Source organism: Capra hircus, chromosome 9 (assembly GCF_001704415.2).
Source record: "Capra hircus breed San Clemente chromosome 9, ASM170441v1, whole genome shotgun sequence".
Taxonomy (NCBI): Eukaryota; Metazoa; Chordata; class Mammalia; order Artiodactyla; family Bovidae; genus Capra; species Capra hircus.
The window spans coordinates 21,008,161-21,035,180 of record NC_030816.1 but is presented as its reverse complement, the minus strand read 5'-3'; the positions used below and the strand labels follow the sequence as shown (position 1 = coordinate 21,035,180).

General features: G+C 38.3%; 1 protein-coding gene across 1 annotated transcript in view; it reads right to left on the bottom strand.

The window, feature by feature from the left end:
* The window catches only part of GPRC6A (G protein-coupled receptor class C group 6 member A), a 53,247-nt gene extending 34,534 nt beyond the window's left edge, over positions 1-18,713 (bottom strand). Inside the window, 8 exon segments of the mRNA XM_018053511.1 lie at positions 259-398; positions 401-558; positions 2,920-3,228; positions 5,875-5,908; positions 5,911-5,946; positions 5,949-6,027; positions 6,029-6,065; positions 18,679-18,713. Of these exon segments, the coding sequence (XP_017909000.1) occupies positions 259-398; positions 401-558; positions 2,920-3,228; positions 5,875-5,908; positions 5,911-5,946; positions 5,949-6,027; positions 6,029-6,065; positions 18,679-18,713 (828 nt within the window).

The following is a 27,020-nucleotide window of genomic DNA, read 5'->3' as shown; positions in this document are numbered from 1 at the left end:
GGATGTTGACCAGCTCTAGCTATGAAGAAGGCAATGGCAACCCACTCCAGTGTTCTTGCCTGGAGAATCCCGGAGATGGAGGAGCCTGGTGGGCTGCCGTCTATGGGGTCGCACAGAGTCAGACACGACTGAAGCGACTTAGCTGCAGCAGCAGCAGCAGCAGCTAACAATCCAGGTCTTATTTATATTCCTTTCAAGGGCTTTACTGAAGAGATTGAAAACATGGAATTGACTCAGAAATACCACAATGACATTAACCTCAGCTTCTGCTATGATTCTCTCAAGTGTCTGATTGATCCTGACTTCAATGGTAGTATCTGAGAGGAAGGCTGGGAGAGCTTCTCTGAAGGCTATGCACGCATTATTTGCTGCCATTTGAACTGCAAAAGTGTTGAGAGTCCATTGCCATCATCTGTGGTTAGGATGCCAAGCCAATTCCGTCTAGATTTCTGATTCAGGTGGGCCATTGCTTTAGTTTGCTAGAAGTCACTGGGCACTGTCCATAAAAATGAAGGAAACCGAATTTTGTCACTTAGGGTTTCTGCAGTAGATTCGTAACTCACCTGGAAATGGACAGAATATTTCAGTTGTGGTGTTGATGAGCTGCAGGTGGCTATTCATAGTAGATGTTCTTCTCTTTGATTTCTGTGAGTTTCCATAAAGTTTTCTAAATTCTTTGATCCTTACTATCCTTCCCCTTCAATGAACTACCTTATAAATAGCTTAAATCATGATAGTTAGGACCTGATGACTGTTGAGTCATTGCCTCTCACTTGTTTTGTCTGTGTATAGTATAAGCAAGGGTTCAGGCTCTGTATTATAACTCTGTCTACATGCCTATATTTATTTATATCTATCTTATATCTCAGGTCAGGGGTACCAGTGTATATTATTTACAAATTTAGAAATAAATATGAGAAAATGCAACCAGTCAAATAAGCACCATGACTTTTGGGACTCCTTGTTTGTTCAAAATTTGTATAAATGGCAACTTTGATGACTTTTATTCTAGATAAATCATCCAGACAAAGAATCATCTGTCCAGGGGTCAGCAAACTTTTTTCTGTAAAGGACCAAATGTAAAATATTTTAAGCTTTGTTGGTCACATATGGTCTCTGTCATATATTATGTTTGTATTTTTTTGTAACAACCTTTCAAAAAATATGTAAAAATCATTCTTAGCTTGAGAACTCAAGACATTGAGAGCCACATTTGATCCACAGGCTATATGGATTCTGACTCCTATCTACTCAAATGAGCAGTAGCATTTTGGAAAATCTCCCTACTGTGTGCAAAGTTTTGCCTAATTTACAGCTGTGTTGATTTTATTCTAAGGAGAGTGATTACCTTCCACAGCTGCCATTGCACCATGCCACTTGCTCAGTGAATTTTTTTTCCTTTTTTTTTTTTTTTTTACTATTTATAGCAGCTACCGGTATGCAAGGAAACACAATACACTTCAAAGTCAAACAAACTGTTAGAATCCTGACTGCAATAAATTTGACAAAGTTAGTTAACATTTCTTTCGCTGTGAAATGACAGGATTCTTGTGAAGACTGAAGGAGAAAATGTAAATGATTTAAATGGATATTGGCACACAGTGGACATTCATTCACTAAACCTTAATTGCCTCCAGAGACATTGCTATGCTCACCTTCACTCTGCTACCCGGGCTTCTGTGAAATCTGTGTTACCATGGAGAGTCCTCTCTACTATTGTGCTATCATGGAAATTACATTTTTACATTAAACATCCATTGTTAAAAATATTCTACTTTTCTTACTTGTCGCCTAACTAGTTTTATACATAGTCTAGAAATTTTGGGCCAAAGCCTTATCTCTGAGATATTTGGAGGAATAGTTCTTTTAAATTTTTTTAATTTAAACTTTTCATTATCAACTTTGCTAGCTACAATATAATGGAACTCTCAGAGTCTTACAGGGATATACACACTTGTTTAGTCTGGCTCCAAAAAGTTATATAATTTGAATTCTTACACATATTTATTATATTACTCATATATATTTTTATCAGTTCACTTCTTGATAATCTGACCATAAGCATTGTCTAACTTTTGGCTTCTAATCTTCCTTGAGCTTAGAAAGCAGTGATCTACTGAGTTATAGAGTGATGTCATATGAAGGTTAGTTCAAAATTAAAGTCGGGGTACTTGTTAGAGTAATGCACAGGAACTAAGTGCAGGGCTCTCAAACACGTGCTTTGGTCTTTCAGAGACCGTGTTGCTTACTTCCTGGTAAAGGCTTACATTATAGGAAGCTCATATTCCAGTCTCTGCTCAAAGCCCTTCCGTAATACTCCGAATGAAATACCAGGCACACCGTAGCTTACAGGATGCTGCATGCCCGGCCCCTACACATCTCTGTGAATGCATCTCTTAGTCTGTGCCTTTCTGCTCAGACTGGTCTAGCCCTGTTGATTTTTTCTTTTCTTTGGACATTTCATCTTTGCACTTAACTGTTTTCTCAGCCTAGATGCTTTCCACTCCTCCCCCATCTTCTCTTGGCTGTCTCTTCTCATTCAAGTTTCAGGCTAGCCATCATTTCCTTGAGAGTATTCCTGGACTTCTGGGCCCCTTTACCTCTCACTTCCTTTTCAGTTTTCTTCATGGCATCTAACTGATGTAACTTTAGAAACAAGACAGTTGAGTGGCTTAGAAGCATCTGTCTTATGTAAATCATGCTAAAAGCTGTCAGAAACTAGACCCGGCAGATTGAGGGGTGACTACTCCTTAGTACTTTGATCACTATACTATCCATATTAGGGCACATCCTTTATTTCTTTCTGAAGAGAAAGAAAAGTTAAAGTAGAGGTATCTCCTCAACTAGTTTCCTAGATTACCCTGATCCGTTTAGGATGAAGAACATGATCACACCCACTCAATGGTGGTAGAACAAAACCCACCTGTGGCTATGAGCTGTAAACTCAACATCCGGGAGACAGCCATGGTTATTTCTGAGTAGCCAGCACCTATGACAGCCTTAACCCTTGGCATGAGGTTGGAATAGTCACACTTAAACTCCACGATTTCTCTGGAGCTGTTGAACTTAGAAACATACCTCAGAGCAGCTGCCATCGCCTCTGTGATGTTTGTACACGTGTCATAGATTTTGTACCCTAGTTTGATTCCAGACAATAGTGTTGGATTATTGATCATCTCAATGCTGTGTATCATGGCAAGAGTTTGAAGAAAAGCTGATATTTCAAAGCTGTTGAGAAACAAGTGTTTTTGAAATTAGAACATAGCTCTTCTTCAGACATGACAATATCCAATTTTATCCTAATTTCTGCCTTATGATGGACAATTCCTGAATCAGTGAAGTTTACCTTTCGGAGGATCCAAACTTTATTTAAAAACAGGTTTTGATGGACACCTTTCTCAGGAGTATATAGTGGGACTACCCTGGTAGTCCGGTGTTTTCGATGCTGCACGGCACAGCCAAAAAAAATTTTTTTTAATGTATATAGGAATCCACAGCTTTTCGAATGGAGTCTGTGTAACAGGATTTAGCCTTTTCTTGATTATTCAGGATGATTTTGAATACTCAATTTAGTATTCTACAGTATGAAGATGTATATGTTATCTGTTCCTTTTTGTAGTTAGATGTCAGCATTTTATTGCTGTTCAAGAATCTGCTCTTATAGACTCACTTCCCCAGTTTTTAGTTTTGTGATGCTAAGCTATTGTGGTTGGAAAACAGATGAATAAGAGTCTTAAGAATTACTTACAAAACAGGTTTTGGGTAAAAGACCAGTAGCTTTCTCCTAGATAACGTGCAATATTTTAGTTCCGAGGCATGGGTGTTTCCTCATTTATTGGGTTTTTCCAGTTGACTTCGGGACTTGTAATTATTCCAGAGCACTGAATTGTTTGATTATCAACACACTGTTACGTTTACTTCACCCACCACTATATACAAAAGGTTATAAACAGTGCCTAATATATAGTAAGAATTCAAGACATATTTTTTGAATGAACAAAAGGGGCTGTTTTTCAGGGTTTTGATATTTTCAAGTTTCTTTTAATTCATTTAGTTAACATAAATTAAATAATATTTGGATAATGCTGTTTGTCACTGTCATCTAAATGTGAAGTTTGGCAATGAGCTTCTAAGTTTTTAACTTAAAGAAAGATACAAAAGAGAGAGAGTTAAAGTAATGAGTTGTCTGGCAAATAAAATGCATACTATTTTCAGAGTCCCCTATGCGTTAGCTCTATGGGAGTCTGAATCTCTTTTGTTCACCTCAGTACCACCCATGCCTAGAATAGGGCCAAGGTAATATAGACATTTAATAAGAGTTGCTCAGTGTTGAGTGAATACTGTTTCTCTCAAGGAGTGACAATAAGACTAAAGGATGTTCAATGACCTTTTTTGGGAATAAATCTTTTTAAACAAGATGACATTTTAAAAAAACATTTTCCATCCTTATTAGTTGACCTATGATTGTGGCCTTAAATCTATAGTCACTTTTTGGGTGCCAATTAGTGCTCTGAAAAATCCTCATTAATGTTTTCTGCAGTGTTCACTGGTATACTTGATAATCAATGATGAAGATGCCAGTAGCTCAAAATGCCCAATTTCTGGAGAGAATGATAGGAAGGAATATTAGAATGACATGGGAACACATTTTACCTGAAAGCATTCAGATAGGACATGCGAAATACTTTTGAATTTTAAAAAACAGATAATTGCTGGGGAAGGATAGAGGAAGGGATGGTTAGGGAGTTTGGGATGGACGTGTACACACTATATTTTAAATGGATAAACAAGAAGGACCTACTGTATAGCATATGGAACTCTATTCAATGTTATGTGGCAGCCTGGATGGGACAGGAGTTTGGGGGAGAATGGATACATGTATATGTATGGCTGAGTCCCTTTGCTGTTCACCTGAAACTATCACAACATTGTTAATGGGCTATACCCTAATACAAAATAAAAAGCTTTTTTTTAAAAAAAAAAAAGAGAGATGAGAAAATGAGATTAAATTTGCATCCAAAAATATCAAGATAAAAAAAATCAAGGTTTGGCAGTTAGCAGGAAGCGCTGGAATCTCATTGCCAGAGCAGCAGAAGCTGATGCCGCCTGCCTTTAAAAGTTATCTAGGCCCTTTTTTTACAGAAGAGAAAAATCAGAAGCTGGATCTCAAAGAGTTTAAATGATGTGCCTAAATCTACAAAATCACTTTGTCCCCAAAGTGAAATTAGAATTCAAATAGTCTGCTCTCCTTAAAGAAAGCTATCTGCAATATGCCATTCAGCTTAACTCTTCTATAATACACCATGACAAATGTCTGTTCTATAGCCCAGCTCTCACAATGTAAAGTGTTCACGTATGAACACTCTGAGTTGAAGTAGGGTCTTAATTTATTATGAAAGAATTAGAATATTTCAAGAATGAAATAAGTACAGTGGTGACAAAAACATTAGTGTAGAGAAAAATTTTAAGTGCAGTCTATTTTGAAGAATTAAGATTCATGTTTGGAACAACCTGCATCTGTGGGTGATGGAAATATAAATGTGCTATGTGTGCATGTGGTGGACAGGCTACTACTGTGTCTTCTCATTGGTTTTCTCGTGTAACTTCTGGGGTTATTCTTTCTAGGCAAAATCCAAACAAATACATTAATGGGAAGCATTCATAGCCTCTGTACTTGGAGGCTGATTATACATATAGTACTAATATAGTTTTCTTTTAAGAAAGAATAGCAAGAAGTAATTATATGCAACTTAAAAGTATATGAGTTTAAATTTTATTAAAATGATTTAGATGTTAATACAAGTAAACATTTACATGCCCTAGTCTCACAGTACAAGTTTGAAATCTGAATGTGTTCTCTGAGGCTTTACTCACCTGGCACACTTCTGGATTTCTGGCCTTCTGGGTATTCTTCTGAGGACAGCATTTTTTTGTGAATGGCAAACCTCCAGTCATGATGTGTCCTGGAGAAGTGGCAGCCACAAAATCATCGGGGGTCTGGCAAGGCTGAGAAGCAGCAAAAACAGGTCATCACAAAACAGGTTATCAGTACTATCAATAGTACCCTGTTTCTGTCTCATTTGCTCACTTCTTGAGAGTTCTTAGGAATCCCTGAGCTCGCAGGTGGCAGGAACATGATTCCTATTTCACCTGTAAACACGTATACAGCATGGGACACTGTCAAGGGCCAGAAACACCCAGTGTTCAGATATCTGATGATGGTCAAAACAGTTCTTCACCAATACGAACATATCAGACCCTCTCATACCCCATTGTTGATATGTGATGTGTGTGTTTATACACAGGTCCTCGCTGTGATAGCATCTTTTACTCTTCTGACGTGTCAAAGGCTTTGAGTCATGTTGGTATTTCTTTTGAAGTGGGATATAGAATCTTTAAGAGGGAGCAGTTTGGGAACATTTTCTCACTTTGGAAATGGACAGTTACGTATTTTCAAAAGTATCAAATTCAAGGCACAAAAACTGTAAGGCAGTTTATAAAAAATAACATCCCAAATTTATTTTCCCAGAAAAACTCTATGTAAAAAATGAAATTCAGTTAAATATAGATATTTGTGATTTTCAGTTTAATCTAAGTTGAAAAATCTATTTCTATTAAGGAGCCTTATGAAGGTAGAAAAAGAGAAAGTTTCAAAACTTTGTGCTATAAAACTCAGTGTCATGTGGCAGAAAGTGCTTAGACTTTGCAAACTGACAGATTGGTTGACTCTGCCTACCACTTAGCATGTGACCACGAATGAATTACTGAACTTTTCTGGACAATAATTTTCTCATATATAAAATAGATAAGATACTCTGTCTCATGGATATGTTCTGAAACCTGAGCTGAATCGATTTGTAAAGCTCCTTAATTTTAGTAGGCACTCAGTAATTGGCTCCTATCTTAGTTGATCAAGGCTGCTGTCACAGAAATACTGTAAACTGGTTGGCTAGAATCAACAAACACTTATTTCTCACAGTACTGAAGGTTGTGAAGTCCAAGATCATGGAGCTGGCAGATTCAGTGTCTACTGAGAGCCTGCTATAAACCTCACATGGCAGAAAGGGCAAGGGAACTTTCTCAAGGCTGCTTCATATAGCTAACCCAACTGGGAGGGCCCTGCTCTCATGACCTAATCACCTCCCAAAGGCCCCACCTGCTAATACCATCACCTTTCAGTTCAGTTCAGTCGCTCAGTCATGTCCGACTCTTTGCAACCCCATGAATCCCAGCACGCCAGGCCTCCGTGTCCATCACCAACTCCCGGAGTTCACTCAGATTCATGTCCATCGAGTCAGTGATGCCATCCAGCCATCTCATCCTCTGTCATTCCCTTCTTCTCCTGCCCCCAATCCCTCCCAGCATCAGGGTCTTTTCCAATGAGTCAACTCTTTGCATGAGGTAGCCAAAGTACCGGAGTTTCAGCTTTAGCATCATTCCTTCCAAAGAAATCCCAGGGCTGATCTCCTTCAGAATGGACTGGTTGGATCTCCTTGCAGTCCAAGGGACTCTCAAGAGTCTTCTCCAACACCACAGTTCAAAAGCATCAATTCTTCGGTGCTCAATCTTCTTCACAGTCCAACTCTCACATCCATACATGACCACAGGAAAAACCATAGCCTTGACTAGACGGACCTTAGTCGGCAAAGTAATGTCTCTGCTTTTGAATATGCTATCTAGGTTGGTCATAACTTTTCTTCCAAGGAGTAAGTGTGTTTTAATTTCATGGCTGCAGTCACCATCTGCAGTGATTTTGGAGCCCCGCAAAATAAAGTCTGACACTGTTTCCACTGTTTCCCCATCTATTTGCCATGAAGTGATGGGACCAGATGCCATCATCTTAGTTTTCTGAATGTTGAGCTTTAAGCCAACTTTTGCACACTCTTCTTTCACTTTCATCAAGAGGCTTTTTAGTTCCTCTTCACTTTCTGCCATAAGGGTGGTGTCATCGGCATATCTGAGATTATTGATATTTCTCCCGGCAATCTTGATTCCAGCTTGTGTTTCTTCCAGTGCAGCGTTTCTCATGATGTATTCTGCATAGAAGTTAAATAAGCAGGGTGACAATATACAGCCTTGACGTACTCCTTTTCCTATTTGGAACCAGTCTGTTGTTCCATGTCCAGTTCTAACTGTTGCTTCCTGACTTGCATACAGATTTCTCAAGAGGCAGGTCAGGTGGTCTGGTATTCCCATCTCTCTCAGAATTTTCCACAGTTTATTGTGATCCACACAGTCAGAGGCTTTGGCATAGTCAATAAAGCAGAAATAGATGTTTTTCTGGAACTCTCTTGCTTTGTCGATGATCCAGCGGATATTGGCAATTTGATCTCTGATTCCTCTGCCTTTTCTTAAACCAGCTTGAACATCAGGAAGTTCACGGTTCATGTATTGCTGAAGCCTGGCTTGGAGAATTTTGAGCATTACTTTACTAGCATGTGAGATGAGTGCAATTGTGCGGTAGTTTGAGCATTCTTTGGCATTGCCTTTCTTTGGGATTGGAATGAAAACTGACTTTTTCCAGTCCTGTGGCCACTGCTGAGTTTTCCAAATTTGCTGGCATATTGAGTGCAGCACTTTCACAGCATCATCTTTCAGGATTTGAAATAGCTCAACTGCAATGCCATCACCTCCACTAGCTTTGTTCATAGTGATGCTTTCTAAGGCCCATTTGACTTCACATTCCAGGATGTCTGGCTCTAGATGAGTGATCACACCATCATGATTATCCGGGTCGTGAAGATCTTTTTTGTACCGTTCTTCTGTGTATTCTTGCCATCTCTTCTAGGCTTAGGTTTTAACATCTGAATTTTGGGAGGATATAAGCATTCAGAACATAGCAGTTCCCTCATGTTCCTTCCTAAAACCAAACTGAAAGTTATTAATTCCTAAATGTGGAGTGCTTTCCACAATTGGCTAAGTAAATCATTGTTCAAAGCTCTTTCTCAAATATCTTAAATGCATGCCTGGTGGAAATGATGATGTTTGTGCTAGAACCATTAGCTGGCTATAGTCTCCCTAGAATGTAAATCCATTACTAAGTTCAGCATAAGCAAAGATAAGGGTATATTAATTACTTCAGAATTTCACTGGGTATGTTATCCTCATTGTTGTAGTTTCTATTACTATCAAGATTTAATTTTGGACCAGGGACAAAAGTTTTAGCCATCATTTTGAATCTATAATTACTATACATTTTATGCAATTTTAAAAGACTTTAAAATTACAATAATAATTGCTACTATTCCAAAAGATTTTTTTAAATTAACTGCTTCTGAAAGATAAAAATTGGAAAAAAGTTTCCAGTGAGTTGAATTACTGATGGCACTAGCTTGCTCCTCCTCTGATCTCAAGGTTCTATATTTCTTTGAAATTTTCTTTATGTGAAGACATATCTGGCTAATATCATTTAAAGCTGATAGCACAGAAGTGAGAGCACTGGCCAAGTAATTCTCATAAAGACACCATTACCCTGCTTGGACAAGTGCAGTTAGGGATGCAAAATCAATGACTAAGCGTGCTTTGCACTATCATTAGTGTATAGCACTTTGATAGGGGGAGTTGCTGCAGCGCAGTAAGCTAATCTGAGCTACAGTGGTTACTAGATATGATCAGCATCTGAGACAGGCTACTACTATTATTGCCCACTTGCAATAATCAAATTATCAATGCATATGATGTTTAAGCAGCATTGGATGCTAGAGGGATACCCCTGTGTCATACGTCACAAAGTACAGCAAACTTCAGCTAGAGGTAAAATTAGATGGCTGAGGCCTAAATCACCAATGGAACTAGTTAGCTGCGTAGCTAAGTAATTGATTTCATTCAGCTGGATTTCCAGGCTTCCCTGATAGCTCAGTTGGTATAGAATCCACCTGCAAGGCGGGAGACCCTGGTTGGATTTTCGGGTTGGGAAGCTCCTCTGGAGAAGGGATAGGCCACCCACTCCAGTATTCTTGGGCTTCCCTTGTGGCTCAGCTGGTAAAGAATCCGCCTGTCAATGCGGGAGACCTGAGTTCAATCCCTGGGTTGGGAAGATCCCCTGGAGAAGGGAAAGGCCACCCTTTCCAGTATTCTGGCCTGGAGAATTCCATGGACTTTATAATCCATGGACTAGTCCGGGGTCACTAAGAGTTGGACAAGACTGAGCGATTTCAGATATGTAAGTATTTGAATTTCAAATTTTGAAAGTAGTTGGATTTCAAATATGTAAGTAATTTTAGACTTGGTTCTTAAGAAGATTATAAAATAATTGAGTCAAATTTTGGTGTTCTTGCAATTTTTAATCTGCCAGTTCCTTTGTTCCTCTTTGTTTACTCACCTTGTCTATATTCCATCATTGTGTACTCCTCACTGAACTGTCAGTTATCACTGCAACACATCTGCTCCATCATACACCATCTGCTGTACTCCAGCCTGTAACTGAAATTTCTCTCCTAGCATTTTGTTTGTGTGTAATATATAGATTTAGCATTTGAAAGTTAGTGTTCTTGAATGTTCAGCATAGGGGATATTATCCTACTCAGGTCACCCTAGTATATCCATGAAAGTCTGTGAATCCCTTAAAAGTGTATAAAAATTTTGAGTGGACATGCATGTGTGTGTTTTTTGGGGGGAGAGCAGGCAGTGCTTTTACCAGATTCTCCTAGTCTGTTTCCCGCAGAGAAGTTAAGCACTACTGTCTATTAGAATTGATTGGAGCCTTGCTTCCCAGGAAACAAGGGAATGTTTTCCAAGATAATGATACTGCTTTTGTTATCCATTTGTACCTCCAATCATTCTCACTAATCTTCCACTAACAACTTCATCATTGGCTTGATATCTAGTCGTCATTTAAAACCACCAGTCAAAAGACCCACAAAGTACTTTTCATCACTTGCAAAGCAGATCACAACTAGATCACCACCCTAAGAAAACCTACTTACCTTACTGACCACAAAATGAAGGGAAGGATTGCTGTTTCCTGGTGAAGTTAAGCAGCCAAAACAGTCTTTACTGTTTCATTACTTCAAAACAGAACAGACCAAATGTTCATTGTGCAAAGCTATTTTCATTTTCTCTTTTTTTTTTTGCCAATCATGCAAAAATGCTGTTATTAAAATAAATACTTCGTTATAATTTGAGGGTGTGTGTATGTTCCCCTCTCTAAGAGGAGAACTTTAGTAACTTAGGTTGCCATTGAGATCTACCTTTCACAGTCTCACATGGAATGGTAATACAGCATTTTATCATCTTCTAACTCTGATACACTGTTCCACTTATACAAATACTTCTTTTGCCCAGCTCAGCCCTAATTGTAAATTAGGCAAGGAAATAAAAATTCCAAATGATTAACCTTAGTATCTAATCACTGTTTCAGCCTTCTTTTTATGCATTAATTGAATCTCCCACACTTATCTTCAGTGGAGTTATAAAAAAGTTATAAGGCTTTCATCTTTTGTCTAAGTTGCACATACTTGAAAGCCATTTTCAGTATCATGTTAAATTATAAATTCTTTGAAAAAATATATCTGCTGAATCACTACTTTCAAGTTGTTGATACAATTGGCTGATTGAATGTTTCACTTTTCAGTTTTTTGATGTGCACATATAGTCCAAGACAAGCTCTAAGCTTTCTTTTCTCTGTGATGAATCAATTCAGTTCAGTTCAGTCGCTCAGTTGTGTCCAACTCTTTGTGACCCCATGAATCGCAGCACACCGTGCCTCCCTGTCCATCACCAACTCCCGGAGTTCACTTAAACTCACGTCCATCGAGTCGGTGATGCCATCCAGCCATCTCATCCTCTGTCGTTCCCTTCTCCTCCTGCCCCCAATCCCTCCCAGCATCAGAGTCTTTTCCAATGAGTCAACTCGTCGTATGAGATGGCCAAAGTACTGGAGTTTCAGCGTTAGCATCAGTCCTTCCAAAGAACACCCAGGACTGATCTCCTTGAGAATGGACTGGTTGGATCTCCTTGCAGTCCAAGGGACTCTCAAGAGTCTTCTCCAACACCACAGTTCAACAGCATCGATTGCTTGGTGCTCAGCTGTCTTCACAGTCCAACTCTCACATCCATACATGACCACTGGAAAAACCGTAGCCTTGACTAGACGGACCTTTGTTGGCAAAGTAATATCTCTGCTTTTGATTATGCTATCTAGGTTCGTCATAACTTTCCTTCCGAAGAGTAAGCATCTTTTAATTTCATGGCTGCAGTCACCATCTGCAGTGATTTTGGAGCCCCCCAAAATAAAGCCTGACACTGTTTCCCCATCTGTTTCCCATGAAGTGATGGGACCAGATGCCATGATCTTAGTTTTCTAATGTTGAGCTTTAAGCCAACTTTTTCACTCTCCTCTTTCACTTTCATCAAGAGGCTTTTTAGTTCCTCTTCACTTTCTGCCATAAGAGTGGTGTCATCTGCATCTCTGAGGTTATTGATATTTCTCCCAGAAATCTTGATTCCAGCTTATGTTTCTTCCAGCCCAGCATTTCTCATGATGTACTCTGCATAGAAGTTAAATAAGCAGGGTGACAATATACAGCCTTGTCGTACTCCTTTTCCTATTTGGAACCAGTCTGTTGCTCCATGTCCAGTTCTAACTGTTGCTTCCTGACCTGCATATAGGTTTCTCAAGAGTCAGGTCAGGTGGTCTGGTATTCCCATCTCTTTCAGAATTTTCCACAGTTTATTGTGATTGATAATAAGTAATGCTTAATTTATAAAATAAACTTTCTTCAGAAATTTCTAAACTGTGTTCCTGTATCCCCACATTCCCTAACAAACATTCTGCACACAATGCTTATGTTAGTGATAAACCTATTCCTTCTTACCCAGGTTATTCTGTTGAGCCCAAAGTTGAAAAAGTCTAAAGATCACTTTTTGTTACCCTACTGATGTTGATACTAGAGTATTTTCAACCTGTTTGTATTTGGTTTTGGCTTTAAATGTGTAAGTTCCTTAGAGAACTTATTCATTTTCTTCACAGCATTTATTAATATCTCTCACCTTTAGTTATTTGTTTACTGTCCACCTCTTCCATTATATCTTAAAACTCTACAAGGATAGAGATTATGTCCATAAGGTTACTTGACTGTATCCAGTATCTTACACAGGGCCCAGCACATGGTAGACACTCAATAACAAGCTGTTGGACAAATGAATGCATACTTTGAAACAGGACAAAAACAAATGGCTACAGTTTAGACTGCTGTTCTTGACTGAGTGCACATAGCTTTAGGAATCTACAGCACACATAGAAACCCTTAAAGCTGAATATTGGTGAATCCTACAAAAAAAAGCAGCTAAAAATAGAAACTCCCAAGTTCACATTGGTTTTCTCTGGTTTGTGATCGCAGAAGGAAGATTTGTATTGAAGTCAATGATACCTGCTCCCCTATTTATTCATTCTCTGCCTTCCACTCCTAATGAGCTGAAATAGTGAGCACCTGGCTGATTGTAGCCCCAACAGACTGTTCACTACTGACCTGTTATTTGTTTTCAACATACTCCATCAGGTTCGCAGTTCACATTGTGAATGTCACATATGAGTGTTTTAAGGATAAATACCTTTTTATATGTGCTACACATGCAGCTGTTCAATTTAAATCACTAACAGGAACAGGCCGAAGTAAGTGATAAGTAAGTAGACAAGAAACTCAGAACTCTGTCATATGAACAGCTCATCAGTGGAAGAACAGTTCATCAGTGGAAAAACAGCAAAGTTGCTCAGGAATGGGGCTACTTCCCTTTATAGGTTCCTCATCAACATAGGCAGAAGTAAAGAGGTTGTGAGTTTGAGTGGAAAATAGGACCCAGTGTAAGAGACAAGCTCAACTTTTCCGCCCTTGAGATTCCAGATAATCAACAGATTTAATCCCTCAAACAAAGGCAGACAAATTTGGTTAAACCAGGTTGGTGAATAATTGCAGATCTAGCTGCTTCTGTTGGCAAGCAATCACTGAAGCGTTTTTTCAAAGTTTACTTATAGAAAGAGATAACAGAACTATTGAAAACAAACAGGTAAAAATCTTCTCTGTTATGATTACAAAAGACAGTGAAACAGATATCTTACTAAGAAAGATAACAATTATACTTATGACTGCTATATAGAACCCTAGTTGGTTTGATTGACCAGCATCGTTTAGCTCTTTGAATCCATTCAATTTGTCCTCAAACATTGTAGAAATAAATGTATATAATTCTTTAAATGTATAAAGTAGAACATGAGAGTTGGAAACAAGAATAAAATTGAAACATAAACATTCGTGTGCTGATAGACTACTATCCATTTCTATCAAAGGTAAACTGATCATGTAGCAACTCAATGCTTTAGGAGAAATGTAGAGAGAACTTGGATCAGTTATACTTACAATTCTATTCTCAGGTATAATTTATCTAAAATAGTCTCAGTTGCCTGGCCATTGATCAAAGTTACTTTTCATTTGTTTATACATTGTTTCCTTTCTTGGTTAAAAGGCATATTAAACTGTGCCTACACTATATTCTTATTCAGTAAATACTTAAGTGTCTTCTATGTCTCTAGCATAGGTGCTGGAGAAACAAAAGTGAACAAAACAGAAAAAGAAATCCATCTCTCGTGAGGCTTACACTCTAATGGAGGAGGCCAATAATTACAGAAAACGTATGTTTTATAATATGTTAGAAGGTATTAAGGAGGTTGTAAAGAATAAAGAAGCAGAGAGGGAGATAGAAAGTTCCAGAGTTGGTAAGGCAAGTTGGTCGTTCAAGGGCTTGCTGAGAAGATGAGACATTTGAACAAAGATTTTTAAAAGGTGAGGGAGAGGAGCCTGTGGATATGGGAGAAAAGAGTGATCCAGTTACAAAGGCTTGAAGAGGGAGACTTTCCTGGCAGCCTAGTGGTTAAGACTTCACTTGCAGTCAGTGCGCGTAGTCTGATCCTTGCTCGCGGAACTAGGATCCCACATGATTTGTGGTCAAAAAAACAAAACATAAAGCAGAAGCAATAAAGACTTAAAAAAACAAAAAGTTGAATAGAGAGCATCCAGAATAGCAAAGAGTAGCGTTTGGAGTAAAGGGAGTAAGGAGGGGGGCAGAAAGAGATGAATTAGAGAGATGACTGGGGGCCACATATGAGGGCCTTGTAGATCATTGTAAGGACTTTAAATGAGAAGTTATTGAAAGGTTTTGAATCGTAGAGTGAAATATATCTTAATTTACATGTGTTAGATCACTGCATTGCTTTTTCATGTCTTTTTAAACAAGCCTTTATTGGAGTATAGTTGATTTACAATGTTGTGTTACCTGATTTAAGTTTTTAAAGGGTCAGTTTGTTTCTGTGTTGAGAGTAGATCAGAAGAGAGTTGGTAGTCATTACAATAATTTAGGCAAGATGATGGTGACTCTGGTGAGTCTAGTAATAGCAGAGAAAGTCAGAAGTAGTCAAGTTCTAGATAGATTTAAAAACCACAGCCAACAGAAGTTGCTGACTTAGAAAAACTGCCAACTCTAAAATTCAAATTTTTTTCTTTTTTCAGTTTCCATTATACCTACACTAAGGATATGGGTATAGATTCAGGAAGTCAAATTATTTGGCTATAGAACCTATATTTTGAAATAGGTAAATGTTCAAGAAAAACTACATAATATTTCTCTAATTTTGTACCATCACTATTTTTCCTAAAATATTCAATAAAATGAGATAAAAGATTTAACACAGTTCGTACTTTTCTCTTACTAAGTATGTAGTAAATATTATTTTTAATGAAGTGTGGCTGTGGCTGAAACATTTATTTTGAGCTTCATGGTTCTTTCTTGGTGTTTACCTAACAACAGCATAATATGTCCATCTTGGAAAATGCAAAAGATCAAACATTTGGCTTCAAAGACAGTAAAGGACAAACAGGAAAAGAATAATCATTAACATTTTTCAGCTTTTGAACTCTGCCACTCTCTCTTACTTGGTGTGTTTCCACACTTCACTTTCATGCTCAGTTTAAAACTACTAGAACTTGCTTTAGTAAACAAGAGATGATAAAAGCATTTTCTTTTGATTATGAAGTAAACCAAAAATTTAAACTCCACTTAAGAAAATGATCTTCCAGGAGATACAAGAAAAACAAAACACTTATGAGTTACAGTTTCAACAAATGATAGAATTCTGGCAAGAGAGGTGTCTGATGACTTCCTAGTTCGAGTACTAGGAAGATCTGAGAGAGAATTTTATGTGAGCAACTAGAGAAGAGAAAAAGAAAATTTAGAGGTCAATGTTTCCCAAACTTTCTTAAGATGTTAATAGTTGTCCTTTGATAAAAGGATTTTTATTTAATTAAATGGGAAACTTTGCATTAGACTAAGTAGGCATATCCCCCCAAATCCCTTGCCCCAGCCAAGGTCTCTGATTTCTCAGCCTTTACCCTAAAGAGGTAAAGGAGATATCATTTATAAAATGCACCTGCTAAGTGCTTTGTCCATTTGAAAATAGGGTTGTACCTTTTTCTTAAGGTTTCTTTATAAAGTCTGCTACATATATGAATTAAAATTATTTTCTAACACTCTATATCTTGTCTTCTCAAACCTCTCTCCATTGTTAGTCCCTAGGATATTGGAGAAAAATAATGTCCTATTTAGGTTAGAATGACAAGATCAAGGAAACAACTTTATGGGTAAGTCAGGAAATGATGGTTCTTTTGTTACTAAACCGAAGTGTTTCCATAGATGCCAACTTCAAAAATGAAGTCTCATTTTCCATAAATGCCACAATGAGACTGAAGCTGCAGATTTATCTGAATGCTGTGGTTTGGCACTGGGGAGATATTTGCTGGTTTCACTTCATCTTTAGGATATTTAGTCAGAATTGACTCCTAGGATAAAACATAGACCATCAGTTGTCAATGAGGAGATGCAAGAGACACAGGAGATGCAGAGATGGGTGGGGAAGATCCCTGGAGAGTGGGGAAGAAAGGATATTCTTCACTATTTTTTCCTGGAAAATCCCATGGACAGATGAGCCTGGAGGGCTACAGTCCATAGCGTCACAAAGAGTGGAAAAGTCGGACACGACTGAAGCTACTTAGCACACACACAGGCTTGCAAGCAAAACATAAGAATCAATGAAGGCAGAGATGAAATTCTGTCTCCACCATCTAATAGTTGAATGAAACTAGCTAAGTAACTTAATTCCTCAGTTCTCATATCTGTAAATAGAGCTAATAATATCGACCTCCTAGGGTTGCTATGAGAATTTGTTGTTGTTGTTCACTCGCTCAGTTATGTCTGATTGTTTGTAACCTCATGGACTGCAGCATGCCAGGCTTCCCTGTCCTTCACCATCTCCCAGAGTTTGCTCAAACTCATGTCCATTGAGTCAATGATGCCATCCAACCATTTCATCCTCTGTTGTCCCCTTCTCCTCCTGCCTTCAATTTTTCCCAGTATCAGGGTCTTTTCTAATGAGTCAGCTTTTCTCATCATGTGGCCAAAGTATTGGAGCTTCAGCTTCAGCATCAGTCTTTCCAGTGAATATTCAGGACTGGTTTCCTTTAGGACTGATCTCCTTGCAGTCCAAGGGACTCTCAAGAGTCTTCTCCAACACCACAGTTCAAAAGCATCAATTCTTCGACGCTCAGCCTTCTTGCCAAATCTGAAGAGCACCTAATTTAGCACCTGGCACTTGTAGTTGCTGCTGCTGCTGCTAAGTCGCTTCAGTCGTGTCCAACTCTGTGCGACCCCAGAGAAGGCAGCCCACCAGGCTCCCCTGTCCCTGGGATTCTCCAGGCAAGAACACTGGAGTGGGTTGCCATTTCCTTTTCCAATACATGAAAGTGAAAAGTGAAGTGAAGTCGCTCAGTCGTGTCCGACTCTTAGTGACCCCATGGGCTGCGTCCACCAGGCTCCTCCATCCATGGGATTTTCCAGGCAAGAGTACTGGAGTGGGGTGCCATTGCCTTGTCCGCCTATAGTTGCTAAATAGCTAGTATTAGTGAAAGAAGTAGAGTCAGACTCTATCCTAGTATTTTTGACATGTGGATCAGACACAGGCACTTATTCTTTATTTCTATTTTGTAATCTACTCTCAAAGTACTGGGTCCAAAATTGAGATGAGACATTGATTTAAAGTCCACTAAGCAGCCCAGAGGCAAGAGAGTGACCTTTCAGTGACCATACCTTCCTCCAGGAGCTCTAGAGTTCATATTCTAAGCTGAACCCAATCTTTTTTTTAATGGTTATTTTGAATACTTAAAAAAATGTTATTTGTAAATTTTGAAAAAAAAATTCCATTAATAAGAGATTTTGTAATACAGTAGGGAAGTTCTTTATTCTTAGGCTTTTTTTTTTTAAGTCAGGAACGAGGCTTGTGACATCCTAGAAAAATATTGTTCAACATCCCCACCTACTGGTAACTCTATATAATATTATTCAATTAGTGAAAACTGAAAATTCTTACTTTTAAAGATATAAAGTACTACTGCTAATAATAATGATTAACATACACTGAGCACTTTAAGGTCGTGGAGAACTTATCAAGAATTTTATGAAAGGGCAAATGACAGAATAATAAACTGTTTTTTGGATTGAGTCAATATAACCTAAGGAAGAAATAATAATTTTCAACATTATCATTAGGTAAGAGGACAAATCACTGACTCAATCCAAAGCAGGATTTTGGGTCCACATCATCTCAGATGTACAAAATCACACAGCCTCCTAAATTACCTCTCAGCCTCCATTTTTTCCCCAGGTGTATCCATTCTGTACTGTGACATTTATTTTCTTATACAGATTAAAAACAAAGGAAAAAAGTTTCTGGATAGACACTTTTGAAAAAGACCTTTAAATTTTTTTATCAGAGACAAGTCTTCAAGCCAATACTTTCACCTGATAGGGTTGAACTTGTGGGAGAAAAAGATTTAAAGATGAAGCCCCAAAGTCAAGAGAACATGAAGTATTTGCCTTTTAAAGTTGATTTGGAAAAAAAATGTATGATGGTATTCCATCCTGATTAGAATAAGAGCTCATACACTGGGGAAAATGGGAGATAGGGAAAGAGATTGTGATGTAGATAATGAGACCCTGGAACTTAGCCTGAGCCTGGTGCTGTAAGGGGATGATACATTTTGGAATTTGGAAAGAGAGGGAGTGTATTTTACAAGTGAGAGGAATGAAAGTAATCTGTGGTCACAGAATGGACTGTAGTGCTTGTCATACATTTTTTGACACTTGTCACCAAGAGATGGCATGTGAGATCCATGGCCCCTCTTCTTGAATCTTGGCTGGTTCTAGAATTTCTTTGATTGATACAATATCACAGAAGTGACACAATGCAAACTTCTAGGTCCAAGTCTTTAGAAATGGGCACTTCTTGATTCTTAGAAAAGTCTAGGTACTCTGAGGCTCCATGTAAGAATCCCACACCAATATTACCCTATATGTATAATTGTTCTTTTCATGGTGATTCTATGGTTAGATATAAGCACCAGATTTCTTAACAAAGTGTTTTAGTGTATCTGTTGAATATCTATTTTGAAATGCATGTTGCTTATTATTAATTATCTTTCTTTAGTTCAGTCTTTATATTGGAGCCAGTGCATTATATTGATTAAATATGTGTGTACTTATCTATGAATTTCTCTAGTAAAGTGAGTACTACAAAATATCTCTTATAACAATGGGATGTGGAGGTGTGGGTTTATAGGGCTGAGAACCACTGATACAAGTGTGTACGACACAGACCCTTTGCTGGTGGGCGGTCTAGCAGGCTTGCTATCATACTGATAAGACTGTGACCCTTTAAATCAAGCCAGGCTGGATTCGATCCTGATTCCTCATTTACTAACCATGAGACCTCAGGCAAGTAACTTAAATTCTTTGAATCTCAGTTTTTTCATCTATAAAAAACTCACGTTTTAATCTATCTCAAAGAATCAGTGAGGATAAAACCACATAACATATAAAGTACTTAAAACACAGTGCTCAGCACTCTTGTTTGGTATGCATGTGTGTGTGTGCTAAGTTGCTTCACTGTGTCCGGCTCTTCGCAACTCTATGCACTGTAGCCCCCCAGGATCCTCAGTCCATGGGGTTCTCTAGGCAAGGATACTGGACTGGGTGGCTGTGTCCTCCTCCGGGGGATCTTCCCGAACTAGGGATTGAATCCAGCTTTCCTGTGTCTTCTAAATCCCAGGCGGATTCTTCACCACTGAGCCACAAGGGAAGCCCTAGTTTGCAATGTCGTATTATTAAAACTCCCAAAGTTTATTAATCCCTATAATGAATATTGAATACCAATTATAAGCAAAGTGCTATATACTGTTAATGATACAGATATTGATAAATGTTTTGTATTTATTCTTTCATTCCCGAGGAACTTGTGTCCATTCTGGCTTAAAGGATTCAAAGTGCTATCCTTCTACTGTGTGTTTTTTTCCCAAGTACAAAGAATTCTACCCCTTTCAGTTTATCCCAGTTATTTCTTCTGGGTCTTGAATTTGCATTCAGATGTATCAAAATCTTAGTTTGGGGATTTTTTTGAATTTCCTTTCTCTTATTCTCCATAGTCTCATTAGCATCTCTTATTTCCCTGCTGGACATCAGGACTGTACACAGGTGAATGTGAGGTTCAGCTCTCTATGTCATCAGTCTGTGTACAGAAGAGATCATTCTGTTGGGTGAGGCTAGGCAGCCTGCTTCCTCAGCAAGTCTGGGTGTGTCCTCTTAATGCAAGAATCAAAGTGCATCCCTGAGGAGGGAGCCTTGCTTCCTACAAAAGAGTAGGGTTTTTTACAAAGCTACCCCTTCAGAGAGGGCTTCAGGCCTGCTGCTCACAGAATGAAGCAGTGAAAACATCATATCCTTCCATTCTCTGGCACAATAAATCTGAAAACATCAGAATGTCATGAATTTGAAAAAAAATGACTTTACAATCTTAACTTTTAAGTTAAATTCAGGATTACATTATCCATGACATGTATTTATATCCCTACAAATTTTCATTTTCTAGCTTAAAAATTTGGGCTCATTCCCATCAAAGTGGATGATAAAATAATGGAAAGTCTAACATATGCCTGCTGTTGGCACCATGGAATTACTTTTTCACTCTATAGGCTTGTAATTATCAACATACCGGAACAGGGTCAAAACAGAAATCATCCTTACCGTGACCCTGACTCTACTCAAGTCCATCTTTTTCCCTTAATCACTTCCTGTCTCAACTATTGGTTTTTCTTTTTTTATTTATGGTCTTCTTTGATCCTTTTATTTCTAAGTGAATGCTGAAGGCAGCTGGTAATTCATAGATTATTTAATGGAAACTCTTTGTAGGAGAATTTTCCATTAGTTTAATTCTCCTTATGTGATCCTCCACCAAGTCATATAATGACCTTGACAATTTGCCTAGAATCTCTGGAGGGACCAATTGACTTTTATGTCTCCTATGTCTCCCTTCAAAATTAACTCATGGTTAGAAAATCAACCACCTTTTTAATAGTTACAGTAGCTATGCTGTGAGGATGAAGTGGCTATTTATTCTGTTCGTAAAAGTGAAGCTTATTTCACATTTATTCTAAAGTTTGTGACTAGGTTTAATATACACTTTGGTTTTACATCAGATTTTATGTTGCCTTACACGTTAATGAATTAAGTTCCTAGAGATGTGAATAAACAGAAATTACAGATAGATCAACCTAAGATGTGTAATGGTATGTAATTATTTGTTTTCCATGTTAATGTAAATGTTACTGTAGTATACTTTACTACTGTGCCATTTAATTTTTTACGTTGTATTATTTTCAAAGTGGTAGATTTTCTAATTTACTTTTATGCATACAATTTATGTTGAAAGACGTGTTGTTAAAATTCAACATAGTTGACTTATTGTGTATATGGATATACATTTTTAGTACTACAGATTTTAGGGAAATGATCCATAAGGCTTTGTATTTGAAATATTAATCACTTGATGTTTTTAGCTGTTTTGGTTTTATAAAGTTAATATCAAAGCCACTTTTTTGCTTTTCTTTCTCTTATTAACTCCTCCTCCCATTCACCTTTTTTTATTTTAACCTGAAATGCATGATTTTTTTTTGTTTTTTTGTTTGTTTGCCAACATGATTAGCAGTTTTCATCCAAGGATAAAAATGGGTTCTATCACAATAAATGGGTTTTTATGTATCTTGCATTTTTAATGTTATAGTTTATATTTCTTTATTTTATGTAGAATAGTAAAAATTCTCTTGAAATTTCACTTCCCATCATCTGTGCATGTGTGCTAGGTTGCTTCAGTCATGTCTGACTCTTTGCAATCCCATGGACTCCTCTATCCATGGGATTCTCCAGGCAAGAATATTAGAGTGGGTTTCAATTTTCTCCTCCAGGGGATCTTCTTGACCCAGGGATCAAACCTGTGTCTCTTACATCTCCTGCATTGGCAGGTGGATTGTTTACCATTAGTGCCACCTGGGAAACCCTCACATCATCTATATATGGCTTATCAAAAAGATAACATATGTAACATGCTTTCTGATACAATAATTTTTTCTATTTTTTACTTAAATATTAAAAAAAATTTTTTTACAGTGTTGTGTTGGTTTCTGCCATACAGCAAAGCAAATCAACCGTAATTATATATACATCTCCCCCCTCCTTAGCTTCCCTCCTCTCCCCGCATCCCATCCCTCCAGATTATCACAGAGAGCCAGACTGGGCTTCCTGTGCCACACAGCAACATCTCACCAGCTTTCCAGCTTTCCATCTTACATCTGACAATATATATACATTTTATATACATATATAGATGCTGCTTTCTCCATTCATCCCACTCTCTCCCACCCTGACTGTGTTCACAAGTCCATTGTCTACATATGTGTCTCCATTCCTTCCCTGCAGATAGACTGATCAGTACCATCTTTCTAGATTTCATATATATGTGTTAGTATACTATATTTTTTTTTCTCTTTCTAATTTACTTCACTCTGCATAACAATCTCTAGGTTCATCCACCTCATTAGAAAGGGCTCAAATTCATTCTTTTTTATGGCTGAGTAATGTTCTATCGTATATATGTACCATATCTTCTTTATCCATTCATCTGTTGATGAACATCTTGGTTGCTTCCATGTTCTGGCTATTGTAAACAATGCTGTTATGAACATTGAGGTACATGTGTCTTCTTTGATTATGGTTTTCTCAGGGTATATGCCTAGTAGTAGGGTTGCTGGGTCATATGGTTGATTTATTCCTAGGTTTTTTGTTTTTAAAGGACTCTCCATACTCTTATCCATAATGGCTGTATCAGTTTACATTCCCACCAACAGTGTAGGAGGGTTCTCTTTCCTCCACATCTTCTCCAGCATTTATTGTTTGTAGATTTTTTTGATGATGGCCTTTCTGACTGGTGTGAGATGATACATCATTGTAGTTTTGATTTGCATTTCTCTAATAATTAGTGATGTTGAGCATCTTTTTATATGTTTATTAGTCATCTGTATGTCTTCTTTGGAGAAATATCCCAACCCTGCAGCAGGCCACCACTGACCCACACCTCCACTGGAGACTCCTGGACATTCACAGGCAAGTCTGAGTCAGTCTCTTATGGGGTCACTGCTCCTTTCTCCTGGGTCCTGGTGCACACAGGGTTCTGTTTGTGCCCTCCAATAGTCTGTTTCCCACTCCTGTGTAAGTTCTGGAAGCTCCATGGTGGGCTTATGCCATACCCAAGTCTGCTGCACCCAAAGCCCCTGCCCCTGTGGCAGTCCACTGCTGACCCGTACCCCCACAGCAGATGCTCAAATGCAGTTCTGTCTGTCTCTGTGGGGTCTTTGTGTCCTGGTGCGTGCAAGGTTTGTTTGAGCTCTCTGAGCATTTCTAGTGGGAATGGGGTTTGATTCTAAACACAAATTCGCCCCTCCTACCATCTTGCTGGGGCTTTTCCTTAGCCCTCGGAAGTGGGGTATCTCCTCAAAGTTGCTCCAGCACTGCGCAGCCACCACTCCAGCGTTTACCATCTTGCTGGGGCTTCTCTGACCTTGAACGTGGGCTGAACAACAGTACATAAACTGTGAACTTCCAGATGTTGAAGCTGGTTTTAGAAAAAGCAGATGAACCAGAGATCAAATTGCCAACGTCCTCTGGATCATTGAAAAACAAGAGAATTCCAGAAAAAAAACATCTATTTCTGCTTTATTGACTACATCAAAGCCTTTGACTGTATGGATCACAACAGACTGTGGAAAATTCTTCAAGAGATGGGAATATCAGACCACCTGACCTGCCTCTTGAGAAATCTGTATGCAAGTCAGGAAGCAACAGTTAGAACTGGACATGGAACAACAGACTGGTTCCAAATAGGAAAAGGAGTACGTCAAGGCTGTATATTGTCACCCTGCTTATTTAACTTATATGCAGAATATATCATAAGAAACTCTGGGCTGGATGAAGCACAAGCCGGAATCAAGATTGCTGGGAGAAATATCAATAATCTCAGATATGCAGATGACACCACCCTTATGGCAGAAAGTGAAGAGAAACTGAAGAGCCTCTTGATGAAAGTGAAAGAGGAGAGTGAAAAAGTTGGCTTAAAGCTCAACATTAGAAAACTAAGATCTTGGCATCTGGTCCCATCACTTCATGGCAAATAGATGGGGAAACAGGGGAAACAGTGTCAGACTTTATTTTTGGAGGCTCCAAAATCACTGCAGATGATGACCGCAGCCATGAAATTAAAAGATGCTTACTGCTTGGAAGGAAAGTTATGACCAGCCTAGACAACATTTTAAAAAACAGAGACATTACTTTGCCAACAAAGGCTCATCTAGTCAAAGCTATGGTTTTTCCAGTAATCATGTATGGATGTGAGAGTTGGACTATAAAGAAAGCTGAGCACCGAAGAATTGATGCTTTTGTAATGTGGTGTTAGAGAAGACTCTTGAGAATCTCTTGGACTGCAAGGAGATCCAACCAGTCCATCCTAAAGGAACTCAGTCTTGAATATTCATTGGAAGGACTGATGCTGAAGCTGAAACTCCAATACTTTGGCCACCTGATGTGAAGAACTGACTCATTTGAAAAGACCCTGAAGCTGGGAAAGATTGAAGGCAGGAGGAGAAGGGGACGACATAGGATCAGATGGCTGGATGGCATCACCGACTCAATGAACATGAGTTTGAGTAAACTCCAGGGGTTGGTGACGGACAGGGAGGCCTGGCGTGCTGCAGTCCATTGAGTTGCAGAGAGTCAGACATGACTGAGCAGCTGAACTGAACTGATTGTTTCCTTTGCTGTGCAAAAGCTTTTAAGTTTAATTAGGTCCATTTGTTTATTTTTGTTTTTATTTCCATTACTCTAGGAGGTGGGTCACAGAGGATTGGTGTGATTTATGATGAAAACATACTGCTTGTGTTTTCCTCTAAGAGCTTTATACTGTCTGACATTACACTTCAGTCTTTAATCCATTTGAGTTTATTTTTGGGTAAGGTGTTAGGAAGTGTTCTAGTTTCAGTCTTTGCATGTAGTTGTCCAGTTTTTCCAGCACCACTTATTGAAGAGGCTGTCTTTTCTCCATTGTATATTCTTGACTCCTTTGTCAATTTGTCAAAGATAAAGCCCCCATAGGTATATATAAGTTTATCTCTGGGCCTTCTCTCTCATCCCATTGGTCTACATTTCTGTTTTTGCACCAATACCATACTTTCTTGATGGCTGTAACTTTGTACTACAGTCTGAAGTCAGGAAGGTTGATTCCTTCAGCTCCATTTTTTCTTTGTCAAGATTGCTTTGGCTATTTGAGGTCTTTTGTGTTTCCATGAAAATTGTGAAAATTTTGTTCTAATTCTGTGAAAAATACTGTTGATAGTTTGATAGGTATTGCCTTGAATCTGTAGATTGCTTTGGATAATATAGTGATTTTCACAATATTGATTCTTTCAATCCAAGGACATTATATATATCGCCATGTGCTGTGTCATCTTTGATTTCTTTCATCAGTGTCTTATAGTTTTCTGCATATAGGTCTTTCATCTCTTTAGGTAGGTTTATTCCTAGGTATTTTATTCTTTTTGTTTCAATGGTGAATGGAATTGTTTCCTTCTCTTTCTAAGTTTTCATTGTTATTGTATAAGAGTGCACGGGATTTCTGTGTATTAATTTTATATCCCGTGACTTCACTATTTTCATTGAGTAACTAATAATTTTCTGGTGGAACGTTTAGGATTTTCTATGTATAGTATCATGTCATCTGCTAATAGCGTGAGTTTTACTACTTCTTTTCCCATCTGGATTCCTTTCATTTCTTTTTCTTCTCTGATTGCCATGGCTAGGACTTCCAAAACTATGTTAAATAATAGTGGTGAGAGTGGTTACCCTTGTCTTATTCCTGACTTTAAAGGAAATGCTTTCAGTTTTTCACCATCGAGAATAATGTTTGCTGTGAGTTTGTCTTATATGGCCTTTATTATGTTGAGGTAGATTCCTTCTATGCCTACTTTCTGAAGAGTTTTTATCATAAATGGGCTTTGAATTTTGTGAAGGCTTTCTCTGCATCTTTTGAGATGATCATATAGTTTTTATCTTTCAGTTTGTTGATGGGGTTGATTTGCATATGTTGAAGAATCCTTGTATCCTGGGATAAATCCCTCTTGACCATGGTGTATGATCTCTTTAATGTGTTGTTGGATTCTATTTGCTAGAATTTTGTTGAGGATTTTTTCATCTATGTTCATCAGGGATACTGGCCTGTAATTTTCTTTTTTGATGATATCTTTCCTCTGGTGGCTCAGACAGTAAAGAATCTGTCTGCAATGCAGGAGACTCAGGTTCAATCCTTGGGTCAGGAATATTCTCTGGAGAAGGGAATGGCTACCCACTCCAGTATTCTTGCCTGGAGAATTCCATGGACAGAGGAGCGTGGCAGTATCAGGGTGATGGTGGCCTTATAGAATGAGTTTGGAGTTTTCCTTCCTCTGCAATTTTCTGGAAGAGTTTGAGCAGTATAGGTATTAGTTCATCTCGAAACTTGGTAGAATTTGCCTGTGAAGCCATCTAGTCCTGGACTTTTCTTTGTTGGA